The sequence below is a fragment of the Microcebus murinus genome, chromosome 31, assembly GCF_040939455.1.
Source record: "Microcebus murinus isolate Inina chromosome 31, M.murinus_Inina_mat1.0, whole genome shotgun sequence".
Classification (NCBI taxonomy): Eukaryota; Metazoa; Chordata; class Mammalia; order Primates; family Cheirogaleidae; genus Microcebus; species Microcebus murinus.
The window spans coordinates 1,873,030-1,899,798 of NC_134134.1; the positions used below are offsets into that span (position 1 = coordinate 1,873,030).

Sequence of the window (26,769 nt, forward strand, 5' to 3'; positions counted from 1 at the left end):
CAGTTACTCAGTATAACTGGTGTTGAACAATGTGTGATGGGTTATTAAAGGCTAGGCCACTTTATTAACATCTGTAGGATCCTGTTCGTGTATGAATTGTCTCATGTATGCTACCATAAAAGCACCAGGTAAAGCATTTGACACATATTTCATTTTTCTATGATTTCCTTCTGGTACCCTAGTTAAATTTAATCAGCTGTTAAAGCTTTTTGTCACATTCTTCACATTCATAAGTTTCCTCTCCTATATGAATTATCTTATATACAGAAAGATGTGAGTATTAGATACAGACTTACCCACATTGTTCACATTTGTAAGGATTTTCTCCAGTCAAATTAGCTCATGCATGGAAACTTAGAGCATAAGGTAAAGCATTAAAACATTCTTTTTGTTTGAAAAGTTTCTCTCCAGTGTAAATTCTTTTTTGCATTCTAGGGTATGAACACAGATAAAAAGCTTTCCCTAATTGCTCTCATTTGTAGGGCTTCTCTCCAGTATGAGTTCTTCTATGTATGGAAAAGTGTGAGTATTGGTTAAAGGCTTTACCACATTGACATGTGAAGGGTTCTCTCCAGTATGAATTCTCTTAAGTCTTTTAAGTATTGAGGGACAGCTAAAAGCTTTGCCACATTCTTCCCATTTTACGGTTTCTCTCCAGTACAAATTCTCTTATCTCTTTTGTCTTTTAAGGTCTGAGGAACAGCTAAAAGCTTTGCCACACTCTTTACATTTGTATGGTTTATATACAGTATGAATTATTGTATGTCTAATAAGGTGTAAGATCCGGGTAAAGGCTTTTCCACATTCTTAACACTTGTACAGTTTCTCTCAGGAATGAATTACCTTATGTGCAATGAGGACTGAGGACCACTTAAAGGATTTACCACATTCCTCACATTTGTATGGTTTCTCTCCAGTATGAATTCTTTTATGTTGAGTAAGGGTTGAGCTCTGGGTAAAGGCATTGCCACATTCTTCACATTTGTATGGTTTCTCCCCAGTATGAATTCTCTTATGTATTTTAAGATTTGAGGAATAGCTAAAAGCTTTTCCACATTCTTCACATTTGTACAGTTGCTCTCCAGTATGAATTACCTTATGTGCAATGAGAATTGAGGACCAGTTAAAGGATTTACCACATTCCTCACATTTGTATGGTTTCTCTCCAGTATGAATTCTTTTATGTTGAGTAAGGGTTGAGTTCTGAGTAAATGCTTTGCCACATTCTTCACATTTGTATGGTTTCTCTCCAGTATGAATTCTCCTATGTATTTTAACTTGTGAGGAACAGTTAAAAGCCTTGCCACATTCTTCACATTTGTAAGGTTTCTCTCCAGTATGAATTCTCTTATGTGTTTTAAGTTTTGAGGAACAGCTAAAAGCTTTTCCACATTCTTCACATTTGTACAGTTGCTCTCCAGTATGAATTCTTTTATGTTGAGTAAGGGTTGAGCTCTGGGTAAAGGCTTTGCCACATTCCTCACATTTGTATGGTTTCTCTCCAGTATGAATACTCTTATGTTTTTTAAGTTTTGAGGAACAACTAAAAGTTTTGCCACATTCTTCACATTTGTATGGTTTCACCAAAGTATGAATTCTTTTATGTTCAGTAAGAGATGAGCTATGGGCAAAGGCTTTGCCACACTCCTCACATTTGTATGGTTGTTCTCCAGTATGAATTCTCTTATGTCTTTTAAGGTCTGAGGAAGAGCTAAAAGCTTTTCCACATTCTTCACATTTGTACAGTTTCTCTCCAGTATGAATTACCTTATGTGCAATGAGGATTGAGGACCAGTGAAAGGATTTACCACATTCCTCACATTTGTACGGTTTCTCTCCAGTATGAATTCTTTTATGTTTACTAAGAGTTGAGCTATGGGTAAAGGCTTTGCTACATTCCTCACATTTGTATGGTTTCTCTCCAGTATGAATTCTCTTATGTCTTTTAAGTTTTGAGGAACAGCTAAAAGTTTTGCCACATTCTTCACATTTGTATTGTTTATCCACAGTATGAATTCTTTTGTGTTGAGTAGGGTTTGAGCTCTGGGTAAAGGCTTTGCCACATTCCTCACATTTGTACGGTTTCTCTCCAGTATGAATTCTTTTATGTTGAGTAAGGATTGAGCTATGGGTAAAGGCTTTGCCACATTCTTCACATTTGTATGGTTTCTCTCTAGTATGAATTCTTGTATGTCTTTTAAGGTCTGAGGAACAGCTAAAGGCTTTGCCACATTCTTCACATTTGTATGGTTTCTCAACAGGATGAATTATTTTATGTTTAGAAAGGTTTGAGATCTGGGCAAAGGCTTTTCCACATTCTTCACATTTGTACAATTTGTCTCCAGTATGAATGACCTTTTGTGCAATGAGAGTTGAGGACCAGTTAAAGGATTTACCACATTCTTCACATTTGTAGGGTTTTTCTCCAGTATGAATTATCTTATGACTTTTAAGTTGTGAGGAGTAGTTAAAGGCTTTGGAACATTCATCACATTTGTAAAGTTTCTCTCCATTATGAATTCTCTTATATCTTTTAAGTTCCGAGCAACAGTTAAAAGCTTTGCCACACTCATCACATTGGTGTGGTTTCTCTCCAGTATGAATTATATTATGTCTTTTAAAGCATGAAGACCAATTAAAGATTTTGCCACATTCTTCACATTTGTAGGATTTCTCTCCACTATGAATTCTCTTGTGTTTAGTGAGGCTTGAGATATGATTAAACTTTTTGCCACACTCGGCACACTTGTAGGGTTTCTCTCTTTCATGAATTACTTTATGTATCAAAAGGGCTGAGTACCTGTAAAAGACTTTGCCACATTCTTCACATTTGTGTGCTTTCTCTCCAGTATGAGCTCTCTTGTGTTTAGTAAGGTAAAAGCACTGATTAAAGACTTTGCCACATTCTTTGAATTTGTAATAGTCTTTTGTATTAAAAATTATTTTATGTTGAGTAATGTGTGAGTATTGGTTACAGGCTTTCCCACATTCATTACATTTTAAAAATTTCTCTACACTATGTCCCACCTTATGTCTATTTTGATTTAACATTTTCCTGAAGACTTTCAAACATGCATTAGACTGGAAGATTTTGCTATATGTAGTCAAACATTGATTACATTCATTGTAATATCCTTTCTGTTCCTTACACTCACCCACACTTTCCCAGTCATTTTTAAATTGTATATTCTGAAGGCCGAAGCTTCCATATCTTTTTCTTATCACTTTTGGTAAAAGAAGTTTTAAATGCTGCTCTGGCAAATAGTGTTGAGTAGAATGAGAAGATATTACTGAAAGAAATTTTAAAAACAACAAATTATCTCACTTGTTTCTTTCCTTCATAATCAAATAATAAATATTACAAAATTTATATGTAAAACTATCCTAAGCACATTAGCAGGATGGCACAATACAACATGTAGGCTCTAATTCTCTTTTACACAAATAAATATAAAAAATTATGCTTACCAAATTGACTTTGTGAAATTCTAATAAGGAAAGAAGAGTTCACAGAAAATCACGTGAGAACAATACCAAAAGCAACAGAGAAAAGAAACAAAATTTCTTATACTGACACTCCAAGACCTCTCCTCCTCCTTAATACAGCATAGAAGTATATTACCAAACCCCAGCTTCTTTCTCAAAGAAAATGAAAATGTTGATTATATTTCTACCTTTTAGAAACCCTTCCAAAGACTGGTTTCTGTCTCCCATAACACAGAGTTCAGAAAAGAATCATGATATTAAGTGAAGGACGGAGTGTGCTGAAACCAAAGATAAAAGATTATTACAACATCAGGGAAATTTCACTACCACAGATGGAGAATAGTTATAGAATATGATGACAGGCTCCTAAGAAGAAATGTAGGAAACTTTCTTTAAATGGAAAACAAATATAGTCACAGAAGATGCATTCTCAGAACATTTTTAAGGCTCCTTCAATCTCCAGTAAGGTGAATTGCTATCAGAGTCCCCCAGGACAAAGCCACTTGATGAAGTTTATGGAGCTGATTTTGCTAATTCTCAAATCTCAACCAACGATTACAATATCCACAAAATTCAGGGTAACATATCCTCATCCAAGAAACAAAATAACAAGAAATCAACCATAAAGGATTGGAGATGTATAAATTAAAATTAACCATAAAAATTAAAAATAACCATCTGAATGATTCTTAATTGGTGAAATTAGAATGATATTGAATATTAAATGAAATCAGGAAAATGATAATATAAACAAAACATAGAAGCAGAAGAAAACATACACTGTTCAGCTGAGGCATACAATAAGAAATGACTTAGAAATTCTCAAAGGTAAGAAGAAATACACAAACAAATTGAGAAGCTCAACACACTTCAGCTAAGAAAAACACAAAAGGACCCGTAAGGACAGGATGTAAGCAAAGTTTTAAAGTCATATAACAGGAGAATCTTCAAAGCAGCAAGAGAAAATTGATGTCATCTATAAGCATGCTTCCTAGAGATTACTAGTGGATTTATCAACAGAAAAGATGCATGTCAGAAAATAGTTGGCTGATATAGTCAAAGTGCTAAAAGAATGAAAACTTGAAAGCAGAACTATGTTTGACAAAACCGCTCTTCTAAATGGAGAAAAATAAACATCTCTCAAGATAATTCATACTGAAAAGGATTCTTACCCACAAGAAATTTTAAAGGGAGCCCCTTGTATTAAAAATAAAAAAAAGATGCTAGAATATAACACAAATTATATGAAATCAAATAACTCTGGGAAAGACATGGATATATCTAAGTATATCTAAGTAAAATTCTCTGTTATAATAACAATGCAGAAGAAATTTTTATTTATGATCTAAAATTTGAAGACAAAACAGAAAAATGACACCACACCTCTGTTAATGAGTATACAATATAATGAGATAGAACTGGTGACACTAATAATGAAGATAATGGCAGACATAATGAGGCAAAATTTTTGTTTGTGTCTAAATTTCAGTTGTTAGCATTTTAAAATATATTGCTGTAACTCTAAGAAACACTGTGTTGTCAACATGGTAACCATAGTAAAAATACCTATAGAGATACACTAAAATAATAACAAAGGCATCAAACCATGTCACTATAGAAATCAATGAGACACAAAGGAGGAAAAAAAGAGAAAAAAAAGAGCAAGAGATCTACAACAATAAAAATACAATTGATAAAATGGCAACAGTAAGTCAATTTCTTCCAGAAAATTATGAAAATATTAATGGAGTAAACTTCATAATCAAAAGACTTACATTGAATACAGATAGAGATTTAAGAAAATACTAATGAAAACATCCAACTATATACTGTCTTCAAGAGAATCACCTTACATCAAATGAGAAAATATGAAATAAAATTCATAGCACAGAAAAAGACATTTCATGCAAATGTTAATCAAATTAGAGCAGGGGAGGTCAAAATAAGGCACAATATATTTTGAGTCAAAAAAAAGTCAAAATATACTTTAAATCAAACCTGTTACAAAAGATACAGAATGATATTAAATAATAATAAAAGGGTTCATTCACTTGGAACCTGATTTATTTTTACATTTCTATATATGTCTGTGTTTGTGTGTGTGCGTGTGTATGTATATGTAAGTGTAAAATAAATGTTGTCAAATATGGAAAGCAAACATAGACAGAATTAAAGCTAGAAATACATAGCGATGTGATAATGATAGGATCCTTGAATACCCCACTTGTGGTAATGAATAATAATGCAAGACACAATATTAACTGAGGGAACAGAGAACTTTAAAGCACTATAAAACAATTATGCCCGATAGACATAGATAGCACTCCATGCAACAATACAATACAAAATCTTATCAATAGCTCAAAAAATATTCTCCTGGATAGAATAGTATTACGCCACAATACATTTTGTTACATATTTTTAACACTTAAACAATTACAGACAATTATTTATGACTGAAATGTAATAAAACTAGAAATCAATAACAGATGGAAAAAGAGAATATGTGTAAATAGATGGAAACTAAATGATGCATTCTTGAGAATGCTCTTCAAAGGTTGAAAGACTTACCATTTTTAAGATGTCCCTACTGCCCAAAATGATCTACAAATTCAATGCCATCTTTTTAAAATTCTCAAAGTAAAATTTTTTAGAAAAAGAAGTTAAAAACTCATATGAAATGCCAAAGTACCACGAAGAGAACAACAATCTTGAAAAAAGAAATAATGTTGGAGGCATCACATCTTCTGATTTCAAGACATTTTACAAAGGGACAGTAATCACAGTAGTTTGCTACAGACATAAAGTCAGACAACGAGAACAATGAAACAAAATGTAGAACAGATATAAATCCCTCACATACATGGTCAAATGAAGAGTTATTTGCACATCCATATTTACTGCAACATTATTCATAAAAGCCAATATATGAATACAACCGAGATCTGCCTCATAAAACAAATGGATAAGTATAATTTGATATATAATAATAATGAAGTGTTATTCAATTTCAAAAAGGAGAAAATCTTCTAAGTTTACAATAAAGATAAATCATGACTTTATGCCAAATGAAATAAGCTAGCCACCCAAACTATGACACTTTATGAATCTACTTACATAAAATACTTAAAGTAGGTTGATTAGTGGAAATAAAATAAAAATAGAACAGTATTTGTAAAGGATATATGTTGCATAACATTTTTAATATACTTACTGTGAATGAACTGTATAATCAAAATATTTAAGATTTTAAATTTCATGTGTTTTATGAAAATAAATAATACCAAAAATGGTTTAAAAGCTTTTCAAAAATCATCTTTAAATAATTCATTAACACAAATGAATCACACAAAGATAATATATCTTTACCAATAAATATGTGTCGAATTTAAGATAATTTTCATGACTATTCACCTAGAAAGGGTAAAATAACCATTTCCCACCAAGAAAAAAGTGTACTACTCATAAACAAAATAGGAGTAATATTTATATAGGCAAGGAAACACAAAGAAAATTACATTCACAAAAGATATATGGCTGGTTTATATTTTACTTTTGTCCCACAATATGTTAAAGTATACAGAGTTCAATACTATCATGCAAAAGTAAAATATACACATAAAAACTAAAAAACATAATTGCCTAATGTGAAGTGGCCTACGTTAAAAAAGGATAGAGGAATAAATGTAAAGAACTATGAAATAACAAAACAAAATTATAAAATTAATCTATAAAATTCTGAATAAACATAGTAACTGACTGAACAAGAATTCTAGATAACTGTAATTTTCAAACATGACTGAGCACCATGAAGAGCACAGATTCTGAAACATTAGCTTACACATAGGGCAATTTTATTTCACAAAACACATAATCATACATAAAGATCTTTGATAAATAAATGTTAAGGATTACGCATTGAAATGATGCTAGAGAACCTTCTTTCTTATGTCATTGCTGTGACTTTAATTTGTTTTTGTTCTCTCCATTTCTCAAGGTGTTGAGAAAGAAACTACAGAAGATAAACTAAAGAAAATTTAAAAGGAACCAAAGCAAGAAACTACAAAATCAATACAAGATATATTAAGGCAGTAAGAGAAGAAATGAGTGAGGACATAGCCACAAGAAACAAAGTCAGAGTAACTTAATTTCTTTCAGTGGTAACTTTTAATATAAATGGATTAAACTCTTTAATGAAAAGAAGATAATATGGCTGAATGGATCAAGATTAAATAATTTTCTACAATATTTTGTCTACTAGACACTCATTTTTGCTGGAAGGACTCAAATAAGCTGAAACTAAATACATGAAAGTATATTCCATGCAAATAGTAACTCTAAGTGGATACAGTATACATAATTATTACTATATTAGATAAAACACACACTTTAGGGCAAAACTGTCATGAAATAATATGATTGATATTACATAATGATAAAATAGGTCGATTTGCCAGGAAACTATTATATATGTGAAGTGCACGTGTGTATTAATATTTATAAAATATATGTTGAGCAGACGAGGGCCGGAAGGAGGGGGTACCTGAGACCCCAGGAGACTCCACGGGAGGAGGCTGCGGAGGAGAACTGGAGGCTAAGACCACCGGAGCAGCCCGGAGACCAGCAGCAAGGGTAGGTGGATTTGCTGTTTCTGCTCCCCTGCATTTGGGACTGCTGGTGGGCTCCCCAGAGGGTGGAGAGTCCTGCTGACACCAGCCCAGAGGCGGCTGCCGCCAGCCAGCGGTGACCTGTAGCAGACGTGCCACCAGGCTCCCAAATCCCTCCCGGCACCACCGTGTGCACAAACCCCAGCCGGTGGCAGGCACCATATTGCCTCCTCCTCCCCTCCGCTGACCCTACCCACGGCTGCCCAGAGAGACAATACAGCCACCAGCTGGAGGCACCAACAGGGAATGGGACCTTTCCTTTTGGGACCCTACAGCTGACTCAGGGAAACTCAGACTGTGAGCACCCTACCTGCCAGCCCTCCGAGATGCTGCTGGCACGGTGTTACCAGGAGAACGGTGCCGACTCAGAGGCTGAGACACATAGACCCAGCTTGGGCTCCCTGTGGGTGAATTGGGACTGGAACTCCTCTCCCTGGTGGGGATACAGTTTGAACTCTGGGACCCAGAGGTGGAACCTGCAGACCAGATCCCGTGCACCTAGGTCGCGCATTGCCCGGGGAACAGAAGAGTTATACATGAACAGCCTACGGAGGTGTGTGTGCCTTCAGGGGCAGATCAGCATCCTAGAGGGCAACCCTCCTCCCAAAAGGAGGCCATATGCCCAGAACAGGTGGCATTCCGGCACAGGGAACCTCCCCACCGGCATCACAGTCCAGGGAGGCTCAGTGGTGTGTGATCTGGCCTGCTGGCAGAGACCCAGGAGTAGCCGCGGAGTTGGGGAGGGTGGAAAGAAGCCAGGCCCGCTCCAGACTGCAGGTCTCAGACGGCCCCACCCCCACACCCAGACTTTCTGGCTGAGTGGAACCATTCCAGCCCCACCCTGACAGCTTTTCCTGGAAGCAGAGAACAGAACTTTGACCCCTGCTAACCACATTGGTGGTGCCTGAGGGCAGGCTTACCCGACCCAGCTCCGCCCAGAACAAGAGCTGATAACTGGACACAAAATCAACAGCATAGCCTGTTCCTCCAAGGAGGCGCCACCTACTGACAGGGACGGCATCCTGCACAGCCTTTTCACGGCACCCATTGACTCAATATACAGGGAGTGGTCGAATCTCACCCACAGACACCACCTAACGGCTCAGAAACTAAACAAGGTGTGTGAATACCCAAACAATAACTTAAGGAAAGAAACAACAACTCATTGACATGGGAAGAAATCAGCGAAAGAACTCAGGAAATATGAAGAACCAAACGGAAAACACACCCCCAAAGAGGAGCACCAGCCCCCTAGAAATGGACACCAACCCAAATCAGGCAACCAATATGACAGAAGAGGAATTTCGTATGTGGATCATAAGAACACTCACCGACCTGCAACAACAACTCAATAATCAACACAAAGAAACCACAAAAAGCCTCCAGGATATGGAACAAAGGTTCACTAAAGAGATCTGACACAGTGAAGAAAACTTTAACCGAAGTCCTGGAGATGAAGAATAAACTCAGGGAATTACAAAACACCGTAGAAAGTCTCAAGAAGAGGGTAGATCAAACAGAAGAAAGAATCTCAGAGATTGAAGATAACACCTTCCAATTAAATAAATCAGTCACAGAGATAGAGCAGAGAAACAAGAGAAAAAAGGAAAGCCTACAAAAGCTGTGGGATTATGTGAAAAAACCTAACGTGAGGGTCATAGGGTTAGCAGAAGTGGAAGAAGACAACACTCAAGGGCTAGACAAGATTTTGAAGATATAATAGAGGAAAATTTCCCAGGCCTTGCTCAAAATCTCGACATACAAGTTAAAGAAGCCCAGAAAACCCCTGGGAGATTCAATGCAAACAGGAAGACGTCACGACATGCAGTCGTGCCTGACAAAAATATCAACTAAAGAGGCCCTTCTAAGACCTGTAAGAAGAAAGAAGCATATTTTCCATAAGTCCAAATCCAAAGTTTGTTCAAAATAAAAATGTCAATCCATGCTAAAAAAAAAAAAATCCCAGATGGACAGGAGGGCCCATACTGAGAGAACCCATCCCGTGCCTGACATAGTGGATAAAAATAGACTAACACCGGCCTCCCAGAGTGCTAGGATTACAGGCGTGAGCCACCACGCCAGGCCTGAAGCTTTTATTTATTTATGTATTTATTTATTTTCTTTTAGCATATTATGGGGGTACAAGTGTTAAGGTTATACATATTGCCCATGCCCCCTCCCTCCTTGAGTAAGAGCTTCAAGCGTGTCCATCCCCCAAATGTTGCACATCTGAAACTTTTTTTTAGACAGAGTCTCACTTTGTTGCCCAGGCTAGTGTGAGTGCCGTGGCATCAGCCTAGCTCACAGCAACCTCAAACTCCTGGGCTCAAGCAATCCTCCGGCCTCAGCCTCCCAAGTAGCTGGGACTACAGGCATGCGCCACCATGCCCGGCTAATTCTTCTTTCTATATATATTACTTGGCCAATTAATTTCTTTCTATTTATAGTAGAGATGGGGTCTTACTCTTGCTCGGGCTGGTTTGAACTCCTACTTCAAGCAATCCTCCGGCCTCGGCCTCCCAGAGAGCTAGGATTACAGGTGTGCTGGGCCTGAGAGAAATTTTATCTCTCCCTCCCTGCTTATCTCTTTTATTCTGTCTATAGCAAATATATATATATATATATATATATATATATATATATATATATATATATATATATAGAGAGAGAGAGAGAGAGAGAGAGAGAGAAATTTTTATCTCTCCCTCTCTGCTTATTGTGGTAAGTCACTTTTTCTTAATTTTTTTTTTTTTTTGAGACAGAGTCTCACTTTTGGTGTCCGGGCTAGAGTGCTATGGCGTCAGCTTAGCTCACAGCAGCCTCATAAACCTGGGCTCAAGTGATCCTTCTGTCTCAGTCTCCCGAGTAGCTGGGACTACGGGCATGCGCCACCATGCCCGGCTAATTTTTTCTATATATATATATATATATATATATATATATTAGTTGGCCAATTAATTTCTTTCTATTTATGGTAGAGACGGGGTCTTGCTCTTGCTCAGGCTGGTTTCGAACTCCTGACCCCGAGCAATCCGCCCACCTCAGCCTCCCAGAGTGCTAGGATTACAGGCGTGAGCCACCGCGCCCGGCCCCATTTTCTTTTTTGTCTTACTGAGCAACAGGTGAAATCGGATTAGGGGATCATTTCTCTTAGAGTCTGTTCACGTCCCAGGTGTGCCTCATTGGCTTCTTTACTATTCAGCGTTACTGCCATGCTCAGTCTACCTCCAGCCCACCTGCTCCAAGCTGTGCTTCTTCCTCCTGCTGCATCCCTTAGCACCCATCTACCATGCACAGAATCCCTTTCCATGCAACCACCTGTGGTCCCTTCCTAGGGAACTTTGCATATTCCTGAGGCCCTCTGAAAAATGCCTCATGCTGCTCTGCTTATCTGAACCTCTGAACCCTGTTGGTCCCCTGTCCAACTTAGTTCACTGTCCAACTTGGGAAAACTCTGTTTGGGGCCTGATGGAGAGGATTGTACTCCACCTCCTTCATGGGGAAGAGTAACTTACCAATTGAGGTCCCAGGTGAACTCAGATTCCCCCAGGGAATCAGGTGCAATCCAAAGAAAACCAGGCTGCCCTAAAGGCAGCTACATGGGCCTTGGAAAGTTAGGCAGATTTGTATGCTAAAATCTCTTAAGGAGCATGCGTGGGGGAAATTGTGTGGCACAAAACCAAGCAAGATCTCTCTTTTTTTTTTTTTTTTTGAGACAGAGTCTCACTTTGTTGCCCAGGCTAGAGTGAGTGCAGTGGCGTCAGCCTAGCTCACAGCAACCTCAAACACCTGGACTCAAGCGATCCTCCTGCCTCAGCCTCCCGAGTAGCTGGGACTACAGGCATGCGCCACCATGCCCGGCTAATTTTTCCTATATATATTAGTTGGCCAATTAATTTCTTTCTATTTATAGTAGAGACGGGGTCTCGCCCTTGCTCAGGCTGGTTTCGAACTCCTGACCTCGAGCAATCTGCCCGCCTCAGCCTCCCAGAGTGCTAGGATTACAGGCGTGAGCCACCGCGCCCGGCCCTAAGCAAGATGTCTTTATTTTTTTTCTTTTTCTTTTTTTTTTTTTTTTTTTGAGAAACTTCTATATCCAAAGCAAGATCTCTTTAAAACCCTTTTTACCCACCAAAACCCATCCTTTCTCACACTGGCATCTCTCCCTTCTTTCTTTCTTTCTTTCTTTTTTTTTTTTTTTTGAGACAGAGTCTCACTTTGTTGCCCAGGCTAGAGTGAGTGCCATGGCGTCAGCCTGGCTCACAGCAACCTCAACCTCCTGGGCTCAAGCGATCCTCCTGCCTCACCCTCCCAAGTAGCTGGGATTACAGGCATGCGCCACCATGCCCGGCTAATTTTTTTTTTATATATATATATATCAGTTGGCCAATTAATTTCTTTCTATTTATAGTAGAGATGGGATCTCGCTCTTGCTCAGGTTGGTTTTTGAACTCTTGACCTCGAGCAATCTACCCGCCTAGGCCTCCCAAAGAGCTAGAATTACAGGCGTGAGCCACTGCGCCCGGCCAGAACATTCCTTTTTATTTATTTTAATTAATTTATTTATTTTGAGACAGAGTCCCACTTTGTTGCCCAGGCTAGAGTGAGTGCCGTGGCGTCAGCCTAACTCACAGCAACCTCAAACTCCTGGGCTCAAGTGATCCTCCTGCCTCAGCCTCCCAAGTAGCTGGGACTACAGGCATGTGCCACCATGCCCGGCTAATTTTTTCTATGTGTATTAGTTGTCCAATTAATTTCTTTCTATTTATAGTTAGAGACGGGGTCTCGCTCTTGCTCAGCCTGGTTTCGAACTCTTGACCTTGAGCAATCCACCCGCCTTGGCCTCCCAGAGAGCTAGAATTAGAGGCGTGAGCCACCGCGCCTGGCCAGAACATGCCTTTTTAAATCTCAAAAGCAACATTTATAAGAAAATGAATGCAGCCATTAACGGTGGAGACTTAATGTCTAATGCATTCTTCCTTGTCTCCTGGCTATAAATAATCAGAGAATGAATATACTCCCACACCTTTTCTTAAAAAATAAGTCCCTATTACATGTGGATTTTTTTTTTAATCTTTCAAACACAAATGCTAGCTTTGGAGTGTGAGGGGTCGAGACATTGCATACCTGCAAGGCCCACACCCCCAGTGAAGCCGGAACTAACATCCGGCTTCTGGAAACTGTTGCTTGCTTGCCATGGAAACCATTGCTTGCTTGCTTGTTTGCGCCAACTTTGCATTGTTTGAAACCCTGTATAGTGGGGCTACCAGCCAATCAATCATGTTAAAGGTCAATGCATGATCCACGCGTGATCAGCCACTGCATAGCGTATGCACCATAGGGATAAAAGGCACGCTGCAACCCCAGTCGGGGTCCTTGCCTGCAAGGGTGGCCACTGTGTTGGTGCTCTAGGGCTTGGACCCTGGCTAGCCAGAAAATAAACCTCCTCTTGTGTAATTACATCCTCGATGTCTCTGCTTTTCTGTCCGGTGGGGCTGTGGAAGGTCGGTCCCTAACAGGAGTTTAATGATCTAATTCTCAGTATCTCACATCAAAATGAGTTGTCTTTCCAATGTAGGTGTATAATCATTGAAGTGTTTGCCAGGGAGTACCTTTCATCAATTTTAAAGCTATTTTTCTCTTATTTTGAGCATTTGAAGTGGAAAGAGCTTCTTAATCCTTCCGCCGATTCTTTTCCAGCCCCTGCCAAGGCTGGGGAAGAAAACTGCATGTCCTGACAACCTGCATTCTGCTCTGTTGTGGGCATTTTATAGATGTTGACTCATGTAATCCTCATCAAAGCCCTTTGAGGTTTTATTTTTGTTTTGCAGATTAAGAAACAGGCTGGGAGAGATACATTTGATTTTTTTGTTTTGTTTTGTTCAAGGTCAGGGAAGAAAAATAACTATAGGATTTAGAATCAGACAAACTTAAGTTCAAATTTTAGCCCCAGATCTACCTAGCTACATGCCTGGGGGCAAATCGGAACCTTCCCCTGAGTCTCCAGGCCAGCGCTTTCCATGAGCCACACACGGGACAACCCAAAATTGGTGACCAAGGCAAAGATCCCAATCAACGGAGGAAGTTTATTAAGCCAGCGTGTCAGAACCTGCCCAGGAAAAGTGTCTGAGACTGGTGCTCTCTGAAGGGGGATTTGGGAATCAGAGTTGAAGGGGATGGGGACCCAGAAAGGAAAGGAGAGGTGGGCAGTGAGGCTTAAATTTAGTGCCCGGGAAATCTGCATTTTCCACATTAGATAAGGGGAATATTCCAAGAGAAAAAGAGAGTGAGGGACGTCCCTAGGCAGGTGGAAGAGTGATTAATCTTGTTTTGTCTCTGTTCCGTACCTAGGAAAGATAAACTAGTAACCAACGTTATTAGTGTGGGATCAAACAGATTTTAGTTTTAGGAGCTAGATTTAGCCTGCAGACCTAAAGTTATAGTTTGCACATCCTGGTTTATGAGAGGCCAGCAAACAATTTCCTTACCCGCCATCTGTGGGGACAGTCCCTGCAGGTGCCTGAGGCCTTTGTGTGTGTGGATTTGGCTGATGCATCATGCTGGTAACAGCTATGCATTTGGAAGGGGCCATGGCATGACTCAGCCTCTAAACTTGACCTTCCCTTTGGCATAAGGAGTGTGTGTGGGGGCAGTCCTGAGATTTTTATTTTCCTTTACACATGCTAGGGAGCTTTTGAAGTGTGGCTAATGAAACCGAGGAGCTGGATTTTAAATTTCATTTAATTTTAATTAGTTTAAATATACATGGCAAAATACAAGTGGAAAAGACAAGTTTTAAAAATTACAAACAGCTTGTGTTATATTTTGTAAATACTGTATACCATGTATTATGGGGATATAATTAATACTTCAGAGGTACATTATCATTCTGTTATGAAAGTATGTATCTTGCCCTGCCCACATGGCAGGTGTTTTGTATATATACAATGGAGAAAGTTTAAGTGTGTGCTAAGACACATGGGAGACTCATTTATTTAAACAAAGTACTGAGATTTTTTTCCCCAGATACACCTGATATCTCAAGGTTAAGATCTTTTTTTTTTGAGACAGAGTCTCGCTTTCTTGCCCAGGCTAGAGTGAGTGCCAGTGGTGTCAGCCTAGCTCACAGCAACCTCAAACTCCTGGGCTCAAGCGATCCTCCTGCCTCAGCCTCCCGAGTAGCTGGGACTACAGGCACGAGCCACCATACCCGGCTGATTTTTCTATTATATATATTAGTTGGCCAATTAATTTATTTCTATTTTTATGGTAGAGACGGGGTCTCGCTCAGGCTGGTTTTGAACTCCTGACCTTGAGCAATCCGCTCGCCTCGGCCTCCCAGAGTGCTAGGATTACAGGCGTGAGCCACCTCGCCCGGCTACAATTGATGTTTTGACCTTAATCTAATGGCAGTAATAGGTTGACATTTCTAATAATCTGTAAATTGTTTTCAATTTTCTGCCTATAGAATCATGTCAATTTTCTTTCTCCTTTTCCAAACTCGATACCTTTTAATTTTTTTACTTGCCTTATTTAATTCCTGAGATCTTCAGTATTATGATGAAAAGAAGTGCAATAATAATATTGTATATTTTAAAATAACTTGAAGAGATAATTTTGAATGTTCTCACAAGCAAGAAAATGATAATCATGTCAGGAGCTACAAAAGACAGAATACAAGGCAAACTGCAAGGAACAGATAGCTAATGTGTCACTGTGACAAGGCATGATTGACAGATCATCCAGAAAGAAAAGAGTGAGCTGTAACACAGGTGAGCAGATGTTGTTCCTCAATCAAACAATACTCTGTCCACTTGGCCTTGGCGCTCCATTGGTCTAGGCAGACAGGTGCCTTTCTGTTGATGGAGTCATCTCCACTTCTTTATAGAATCAAAGTAACTTTTTCAAGATTTGGAAATAGGTTTGCCTGTGTGTAATATTTTTCTCTTAAAAATCACAACTTTTCTGTTTCTACAAATTCAAAATATTTTGGTTCAAACCAGCTATGAACACTAAGCTACATGTTTTCAGTAGATGACTTCATAGACTGTAGACTTCTTATCCCATTAGCTGGTGACTCTGTACTTATATTCACAGAGATGCCATGGCATCTGACAAGGACTCTTTCAACTGTACCCACAGTGGGTCTGCTGAGCATTGAGGAGGTTGTCTATTCTAGAATTCACAAACCACTTACCACAATAAGCAACTTTCAGGGACAGCACGCAGCTCTCACAGAGGCATAGCCAGTACTCATTGGGCTTATTTACTGGCAACATCTCCACATTGCTGCTCTCCGTGCCCACAGCCAGCCACTCCCCGATGGGGCAGTGTCCCAGGGAGAAGATCTGGGAGCTGCAGTCATTCTGCTGCAGCTGTCATCCTCACACAAGACCCAGGATCTGACAGTGCTGTCCAAACTGTCCCCCAGAGCTTGGTGCCATCATTAGAGGTGTCAATACACCTGACTGTATCCATGTGGCCCTGGAACTGTCTCATTAGTGTCTGGTTGTGCAGATCTGTGACATTACAGCATGAGAAGTAGACCTTGGAATTCAGGCTGATGGCCAGGGGATAGCAGGTAGCAGCTGGGGGTGTCAGTTCTGCTTTGATGCATGAGGTCTGACCTGCCAGGTCTCAAATGGGCAAAGTACCGGCTTCCGCTCTCACTACTAGAATGCCACAATCAGGTAGCAATTATAGAAATGGATATAAATATCTTTATTTAGACAGTAAAGCTGAGAAACAGAACTCTTATTGCCAGGGGATTGATGTCCCAGATCTTGATGCAACCCTTTCTACTCATGTACACATGTCTCGTGGGGTTGTGGATGTTCATCGTGGTTGAGGATGTTGATCTGGTGAGCATTCTGAGGGATTCAAGGTCCAATGAGGGCATGAAGTTAAAGGGAACAGGTTGCATCAGAAACATTGCAGTAATGTAGAAGGAATATGAAGGTTTCCACCTAGGGATTCTTACTAAGTTTGGAGTCAGGATAGGTACTCTCATGTGAGGTAGAGGATCAAACCCCACTCATTGGGAAGCACACTTAGGCCATTCCTGCAGCCACCACACTTATCTGGGGAAACAAGATGTGCAGCCTTTTGTAAGTGGCACTTGTTCTGGTCAGCTTGCTGTTCTTACTAGTTTTGGGGACCATCCCAAATGTAGCAGTGTTCAGAGTTGGTCATTTCCAGGTGTGTTCTCAAACAAGCTGCCATTTAGTTAATGAGGTGGTCCCTAACTGGAGGCATGTTGAGGCCTGGACCAACTCCCGGATGGGCATTGATGCCCAGCATTGGCACATCACTTTGAGGTATTGGTGTGCTGTATTCAAGAACAGGTGTGCTGGTTTTTTCACGCAAGCTCCTTTCTTTGGATTTCAAAGAATTGGAACTTCCCAAGGGGGCCATGGAGACTGGGCTGCTACAAGTATCTTTTTTGGCTTACAATTTTTTTTTTTTTTTTGAGACAGAGTCTCGCTTTGTTGTCCAGGCTAGAGTGAGTGCCATGGCGTCAGCCTAGCTCACAGCAACCTCAAACTCCTGGGCTCGAGCCATCCTTCTGCCTCAGCCTCCCGAGTAGCTGGGACTACAGGCATGTGCCGCCATGCCCGGCTAATTTTTTATATATATATCAGTTGGCCAATTAATTTCTTTCTATTTATAGTAGAGACAGTGTCTCGCTCTTGCTCAGGCTGGTTTTGAACTCCTGACCTTGAGCAATCCGCCCGCCTCGGCCTCCCAGAGAGCTAGGATTACAGGCGTGAGCCACCGCGCCCGGCCTGGCTTACAATTTTTGTTAGTTTGGTTTTCCAAATGTGAATAGACAGTGATTGTTTTTTGAGGCGGGTCCTCAAAAGACACATCCACACGTAAGGTGTCACATTATTTGTCACCATCACTGGTGAAAGCTGGAGTCTTTATCATTAACCTTCATTTTCTTGAATTAGTCAGAAAACTCCAGTACATTTATGCATTTATCTGTGCCCTTTAGACTGGGCCAAAGAGGGCATTATTTGTGCTTGACACTCTATCTTTGTGGTGCTCTGCATAGTGGTGCTTCTTGTAATCCTTTAATGCCAAGTGAGACTGCCCACTCAGAGCACTACACAGTGCCAGAAGGTGGGGACTGCCCCAGATGGGCAGGATTTCTGGAGGAAGAGGTCCCCAAGCCTGAGACATTAGGGGTACTGGTGGTCTGTGGCACTGTGACAGACACGGATCTTGCAACTGCTGTAGCACAAGGATGACATTCAACTCTGCCATAGTAAGTAGTTTGGCAGGCTTGAAGGCCTGGGTCACCTGTTGTTGATGTTCCTGGGACAGAAATGGGATGACTTGTGCATGTCACATTCAATTTCTTGGTGATTTCAGCCTGTTGGTGCATTTCAGTGTCTAATCCATATGACATTTCATAATATATCACATAGTGCCTCTGCATTTCTGTGTTTCACTTCCCATTTTCTCACATACAATTTGCACGTGGTGATACTGCACCTACAGGAACCGGAATGTCTCCTTTATCTGGTCAAGGTATTCCAGGATAGTGAACTTGAAGGGTTGGCCTGAAGCTTGGTGCCTGGTGTCAATGGAAAATAAGCAAAATTCTGTCAAATAATTTAAAGAGGTTTATTCTGAGCCAAATTTGAGGACTATGGCCCAAGCAATGCCCAATAAGCCTCCAGCAAGTGTACTTGCCATGGTTGGGCTACAGTTTAATTTTATACATTTCAAGGAGATACAGGGATTACAGGTAAATCATAAATCAATATGTATAGAAGGCATACATTGGTTTGGCATGAAAAGGTGAGACATCTCAAAAGGGGGGTGTTTATAGGTTATAGGTTTGTTTAAAGACTCTTTGACTTGTAATTGGTTAAAGAAATGAAGCTTTGTCTCAATGCTTGGAATGTTTTAAGTTAAGGAAGTCTGCTAATCAGAGACAAGCTACCTATTTCTTGTAGAATTTGAGGACCGACAGGTTTGCCTTACATAGCCTTAGGCCTGATAATGAGTTACAAAGGATAACTTCAAGAAGGGAGGGGGCCATAATAAGGCACCTGTGACCACCCTTCTCATGGCTAGTAACTAAGGTTTAGGTTATCCCCTTGGCCAAGAGGGGGTACATTCAGTTAGCCAGTGGGGGACAGCCTTAAGATCTTATTTTAGTTCACACTCCCCATGCCCCCTGGGCTCATGTCCTGGGCCATCAAGTCCAGGCGGGTTACTCTCCTTTCCTCTTGTCCCGGTCTGCTTCCTCTCTATGTTTTCACTGTGGCAGCCCAGCCTAATGCGATACACAAACCAGGCACTTTTGGGGACTCCCACAGATCGTGGCTTCACCTTCCACCAAGTACGGGTGGACTCCCTGGAAGTGGTTATGAGCAAGGTTGAGGCCACCATGGAGACTCCAGGTGGGGAGCCAGGGATGACTGGGGGTGAGGGAAATACACACCGAGAAGGAGGTTGGCAGGTCCCCTGTGACCAGCGCTCAGTGCTCCCCACGGTTGTACAAACCCTTCTGACCTGGCAAGGCTGCTCCACAGAGGACAGTCCCACAGGTGCCCTCTGCTCCTCCGGCCCAGGGCACATCATAGCTCTTTGCCTCAAGCATGGGTGCCCCCCACTGCAGGCCTGGCCATTCAGGACCCCTCCTCCAAGCTACATTCTTTCTCATTCTCTTTTATTTCCTTTCTCTGACTCTCAGCAAAGGGCACTCCAGCCCACAACAGAGTCCTCTCAGTAGTGCGGCGCCTGTGGGTGGTCACCAGTGACACCTGAGGTCGCTGTAGGTGCCATGGGTCCTGCCCTGCAGTGCCAGCTTGGGGCTGGCACAATGGCTTCCTGGGGCTGGCACAATGGCTTCCTGGAGGATGTGGGGCATAGGTAACCCACTGCTGCTGTGATTCCTGCTCTTGCAGCCCTGCCTCCCACAGGCTTCTAGTGCTGGTTGTATTAACACCCAGATGCATACTTTGTTACCTACTTAACTAGTGCCCTCCCTGCCCTGCCCTGCAGGGGATGAGGCCCCCAGCAGGAAGCCAGACAATAAATAGCCTGTGTATAATTCGCAATTACTCAACAGTACAGTGTGAGGAAGCAATGGAAGAGTATAATATAAAGTAAATTTTAAAAATCAAAATACAATTACTCTGTAACAAATTTAATGGGAAACGTGCAGACTATATAAAAAAATAATAAAGAATTCCTGGAATATATGAACAAAGACTTAAAGAAATGGAGAGTCATATCATGTTCTTAGATAGAAACAAAATCAACAATATAAAAAGGTCCTTTATCCTTAAGCTAACTTCAACATTGCGTTGTATTTCATAATAGATTTTGTTAGCTTTTTAAAAGCTAACAATGATTTTGTAAATTGCACATGGAAGAACAAACGTATAAGGATAGCCAAATTCCTGAGGAAAACACACAATGAGGTGTTCTGCTCCAATAAGATATTGAAACACATTAAAATGTTCTATAGTTAAAGCAGTGTGGGGTTGATGAAAGCAGACAAACGGATCAGGACAGCAGAAAATTCCCAAACCTACCAGAGTGTGTAAGAAAAGTTAAAAATAAAAAATACAACCTTCACTAAATCTGAAATTTTAAAATGTTTGTCATCATACAGTTTCCAATTTTGAATATGACATAAATTATTTATAAATGGATATAACATTTTTTTTAGACAAAGTCTCGCTCTGTCACCCAGGGCTAGAGTGCCCTGGCGTCAGCCTCGCTCACAGCAACCTCAAACTCCTGGACTCAAACGATCCTCCTGCCTCAGCCTCTTGAGTAGCTGGGACTACTGGCATGCGCCACCACGCCTGGCTAATTATTATTATTATTATTTTTAGTTATTTGGCTAATTTCTTTCTATTTTTTTTTTTTTTTTGAGAGAGACTCTCACTCTGTTGCCCAGGCTAGAGTGAGTTGCGTGGTGTCAGCCTAGCTCACAGCAACCTCAACCTCCTGGGCTCAAGCAATCCTGCTGCCTCAGCCTCCCAAGTAGCTGGGACTACAGGCATGTGCCACCATGCCTGGCTAATTTTTTGTATATATATTTTTAGTTAGTCAATTAATTTCTTTCTATTTATAGTAGAGATGGTCTCGCTCTTGCTCAGGCTGGTTTTGAACTCTTGACCTCACGCAATCCGCCGGCCTTGGCCTCCCAGAGTGCTAGGATTACAGGTGTGAGCCACCACGCCCCGGCCTCTTTCTAATTTTTTAGTAAACACGGGGCCTCGCTCTTGCTCAGGGTGGTATCAGACTGCTGAGATGAAGCAATCCTCCCGCCTGGCCTCCCAGAGTGCTACGATTACAGGTATGAACCACCATGCCAGGCTTGGATATAACCTATATACAAGGTTAAATGCAAATACCCTCCAGGTGGTGCCAGGTCCCAGTGCAGAGAGAAAGCCCTGGTTGCCGCCATTAGTAGGTGGGATCCCATTATGTGTCAGTCAGGGCTCTGAGGGGTGTGGCCTAGAGCCCTACCCAATCACAAATTCTTTGGTTGGAACTGTCCAATCAGGCACGCAGCGGGAGGGCGGGACTTCCGGTGCCTGCTGGGTTTTTGTCACCTGCTGGTCCTCCATGCTCACCCTTGTGTTCAGTGCTCCTTCTTTGCTTTGGGAAACTCAGGTAACCCTCATCCTTTGTCAACCTCTGACCTGCGGGTTCTGAAACGTCTGCAAGACAAATCCCTGGGCACCACAGAAGTCGCAAAATGGTGAGTGTGCGGCCAGCTGTCCTAGGGCGTTTGAAACCCCGCGGAACTGGCTGTGGCAGGACCCGGAGTCTGCAGACCTGGGGACCCTTTAGCCCAGCTCGGCCTTCAGTCCCTGGGGCTGAGAGCGGGCTTGGGCCGCAGCTGGACCCGGGAGCCTCCTGTCTCATCCTCCCAGGCATCTGTGGCCCAGTGGGAGTCGTCTGGGTAGTTGTGTGATGCAGCCCTGCGTGTCCCCTGCATTGTGTGGTGACTACGCAGGGTCATCAGGGAAGAATTTCGGCTGGGGTGCGGGGTTCATGCATGGGAGGGGCTGTAGCCACTGCGGTCCCACCACTCCGCTCTGGTGTTAAAAATTAAACTAAGGCACCGCTTAAAAACATGATAGAGGCCGGGCGTGGTGGCTCACACCTGTAATCCTAGCACTTTGGGAGGCCGAGGGGGGCGGATTGCTGGAGGTCAGGAGTTCTAAACCAGCCTGAGCAAGAGTGAGACCCCGTCTCTACTATAAATAGAAAGAAATTAATTGGCCAACTAATATATATAGAAAAAATTAGCCGAGCATGGTGGCGCATGCCTGTAGTCCCAGCTACTTGGGAGGCTGAGGCAGCAGGATTGCTTGACCCCAGGAGGTTGAGGTTGCTGTGAGCTAGGCTGATGCCAGGGCACTCACTCTAGCCTGGCCAACTAAGCCAGACTCTGTCTCAAAAAAAAAAAAAAAAAAAAAAGAGAGTTTATTAGAACAAACAGCGATTTATGGATCAGACAGCAATCGTCCATGGTTTGTTTTGGGCGTCCACCAGGGGGGCTTGAAGCAAAGACTTTCATAAAGTGCAGGAGACAGCAAACCGGATTTAAGAATTGAGTGATTACAGTTGTGTAGTGGTTATGTCTTCATAAAAAGGTAGATTTCAGGAAAAGTCTATTTATATATTGAATTAAAAAACTTATTATGTACCTATTTTCTTCCCCAGAGTAAGTGTAGTAGGTCTCTCAGGTCTGTTGCTTATTTGCAGGTGATTTTCAATAGAATTTCAGGGCTTTGCTTTGGCAAGTATACCCAGGAATTGAAATAGAAACAAATCTTTGTTCCATTTTGGTTGCAGAAAAATGAATACATTTCTACAAGGAAGTGTGGGAAAAAAATTAATGAACGACAAAGATTCATCAAAACACCTATTTCTTCTCCTATTTCTTTTTGGGGGGTGGAAGGATTTGTAAGAGTGGTTCACTGTTTTGTGTCCTGTTATCTGGATGTTGGAGTTTACCAATAAAGCCTTTGAGATGGGATTTTGCAACTCTGAGAATAGTTCACATGGCATTGTTTACTAAATGATTTGTTATCATGAAAATAATAATTAAATGACCTACTTATATCTCAAAGAGATAAATTCTTTTGGTTTTCCTGTAGAAGTATGAAATTTAAGTGCCTTATAATTTCTGTGATATTATGATATATATATATATACTTTTGAGACAGAGTCTCACTTTGTTGCCCAGGCTAGAGTGAGTGCCATGGTGTCAGCCTGGCTCACAGCAACCTCAATCTCCAGGGCTCAGCGATCCTACTTGCCTCAGCCTCCCGAGTAGCTGGGACTACAGGCATGTGCCACCATGCCCGGCTAATTTTTTGTATATATATTTTTAGTTGGTCAATTTATTTCTATTTTTGGTAGAGACGGGGTCTTGCTCAGGCTGGTTTCGAACTCCTGACCTTGAGCAATCTGCCCGCCTTGGCCTCCCAAAGTGCTAGGATTACAGGCGTGAGCCACCACGCCCAGCCTGTTATTTTGGTTTTTTTATCTATGATTCCTAGTTCTCAGCTCCTGTAGGCTTTGTTATTTGCTAAATGACTACAGCAATAAAAATATATTTAAAAAACATATTTGGCCTTTCTTTCTTGGTTCCTGAAGTAGTTCCTGTATGGCAAAGGTGAAAGAAAATCTTTTCTTTCTTTACAATTAGCCTATCAAAAACATCTGAGCTTATGTTAATGAGGCAGTTTTTGCAAAACTCACTGAAACCCCTGGGTGGGAGGCTGGTTGCCAGGGAAACCAGCCATTTGTTTGGAGGGATGGAATTTTCAGTCCCACTGCCAAGCTTTGGGGAGCAGGGAGGGGCTGAAGGTTAAGTGGATTGTAAATGACTTATACAGATAAACTAATTATGCTTATAAATGAAGCTTCTATAAAAACCCCAAAGGACAGGGTTTGGAGAACTTCTAGATAGCTGAACAGGTGGTGGTCCCTGGAAGTGGGGAATCTGTCAAGGGCTTTAATCTGTGCACCCCTTCTTCCCCATACCTTGCCCTATGTATCTCCTCATGTGGCTTTTTGTTTATATCTTTCAAGATATCCCTTATGATAAACCAGTGAATATGATAAGTATTTTCCTGAGGTTTGAGAGGTGGTCTGGGAAATGAATCAAATATACAGAGGAGGTCATGGAACTCCTACTTGAGGCTGATCTATCAGAAGATTTGGAGTCCTGGACATGCAAGTGGTGTCTGAAAGGGGGGATAGTTTTGGGGGTTGAATCCTAAACCTGTGTGATTTGAGACTATCTTCAGTCAGATAGTATCAGATTGAGCTGTATTTGAGGACAGTTAGCTGTAAAAGTGATTGCTTGTTTGTTATTAGGGAGAAATTTGTGCACATTTGTTCTCATAAATCTTCCGTGTTGATTGTTGCGGTGTGAGAGCAGAGGAAAAATATTGTGGTTTGAGTATTTTCCCTTCAGAACTGTACTACCTTGTATAAACCTATGATGCAGAAAATGTTGGGTGCCGGGATGTGGCCTCTTGCTGCCTCCCTGTAGCTACGGAACTCTGTGGACCAGTGCTGCATGTGGCCGTTGGAGGGCACGGCTGCTGAGGCCGTGCTGGAATGACCCCAGGCCCACAGGCTGCTGCCTGTTTCAAGGCCACGCTGCTTGCATGATCCTGATTGGGTAATTTTTGAATCCCACTGTTGGTTTTTTTTTTTTTTTTTTTTTTATTTTTTATATTTTTTACCTTTTTGAATCCCACTGTTGTTAATTTGATGTTAAAGCTTGTTGTTGATTGGATGCTAAAGCTTGTTGTTGATTGGATGTTAAAGCTTGTAGTTGATTGGACGCTTTTTGAGCCCTACCAAGGGTATAAAAGCAGGAGCAAAAGGGGCTGAAGGCTCAGAAGATCGGAAGACACGAAGAGAGCTGTAACACTAGGTGTGCTGAGCCTGCTGCAGAAGAATAAAGGCTGTTCTCCAACTCTTCCGTGTGCCTCTTGGTTCTTTCCCTGGTCAAATGAATAAGAGCTGTAACAAGAACTATAACGGCTCGCTAGCTGTACAGATTGCCACAACACCTAAGCACTGACTTTAAGTAATTTTGCTAGATTCTTCAAACACTGGGTATTTTTTTATTTACAATGAAATGAATAAGCCTAAATGAGAAGCAGAGGCATGGAACCAGGGCCTCCAAGCTTACCCCAATCTTGAGCCTGTAAAAGGAGGTCATTGAAGGCCCAGTGAGTTTTTCCTAAGGGGCCTCACTCTCAGGTGTTCTAGCCTACTCATACCGGCCACAGAAGGAGCCCTTTATACTGAGAGAAGCTACAGATCCCTGGAAAGCTGGGAACCAGGACCCACTGGAAGATTTGGTTGGTTTAGGGATGGAAAACTGTAATGCCCCTTCTGGGAGTGCATCTGTTATTTGTCCTGGGGCTGTTTTTTTTTTTTTTTTTTTTTTTGAGACAGTGTCTCACTTTGTTGCCCAGGCTAGAGTGAGTGCCGTGGTGTCAGCCTGGCTCACAGCAACCTCAGTCGCTGGGGTTCAGCGATCCTACTGCCTCAGCCTCCCGAGTAGCTGGGACTACAGGCATGCTCCACCATGCCCGGCTAATTTTTTGTATATATATTTTTAGCTGGTCAATTAATTTATTTCTATTTTTGGTAGAGATGGGGGTCTCGCTCAGGCTGGTTTCAAACTCCTGACCTTGAGCAATCCGCCCGCCTCGGCCTCCCAAAGTGCTAGGATTATAGGCGTGAGCCACCACACCCGGCCTGGGGCTGTTTTTGACATTAGCAAATACAACCATTTCAGATTTAGGTGAGAAGTGTCTTTATTGTGAAGGAGTATTGCAACTGTGGGAAGCACCAAATATAAGATCTGCAAGCATCTCAAAGTTTAGGCAGAAAGGGGCTTCTTTTTATGGAAAGGAGTAAAAAAGATTAGAAAAAGCATTGTAGGGAGATGTCAGGATGTCAGGTGACACAATTAGATGGTAAATCAGAGAATGATTTACCCTGAAATCAGACTATTCTTAGGAGGGGCAGAGAGTGGGGTTATATACTGGTTAAGGCTGAGGGAGGATGACAGTTCAGGGGCCTGGCAAAAGGAGAGTAACTTAACTCACATATGGTCAGCAAGTATTCTGTTTACACTAGTGAATACAGAATTGTTCATCTAATTGTGAAGCAAAAATGGGAATTTTTTGGGTCTGTGTCTGGCTTTGTGGTAGGTAAAATAGGGAGCATTATCTAAGTTATAAAGAGGGTGTTTCTTTGCAGTGAGCTGCTCTTACTGAACAAAAAGGATGGGAGATTTCCTTAATCACAGCTATTTACCAGCATTAATTTCTAGTGCCGTCTTGCCCCACCACTTTGTCTTGCACTACACATCTCTTTCATTTGGCCATTCCTGCGTGTACCAATTCTAATAAACTGGAAAGTGTAATTAAAGTGTTTTGCTGAGTTCCATGAGTAGTCATATCAAATTAGTGGAGTTGAGAAGGGAGTTATGGGAATGCTGAATTTATAGGCAGTTTAGAAGTGTGAATTATTATGAGACATTGATCTTCAGTTTAGCAGCACACGGACTGGTCAACAATACGTGACTGGA

The 26,769-nt window shown here is 41.4% G+C and overlaps 1 protein-coding gene across 1 annotated transcript; it reads right to left on the minus strand.

Moving 5' to 3' along the window:
* Positions 1–462: 462 nt before the first annotated feature.
* LOC142865681 (uncharacterized) lies at positions 463–17,567 on the minus strand. The gene is made up of 4 exons (XM_075998866.1): positions 17,400–17,567; positions 16,290–16,528; positions 844–2,614; positions 463–585 (listed from the first exon to the last, which is right to left on the minus strand). The coding sequence occupies exons 1-4, from the start codon at positions 17,565–17,567 to the stop codon at positions 463–465; spliced, it is 2,301 nt and encodes a 766-aa protein (XP_075854981.1).
* Between the last annotated feature and the right edge of the window lie 9,202 nt (positions 17,568–26,769).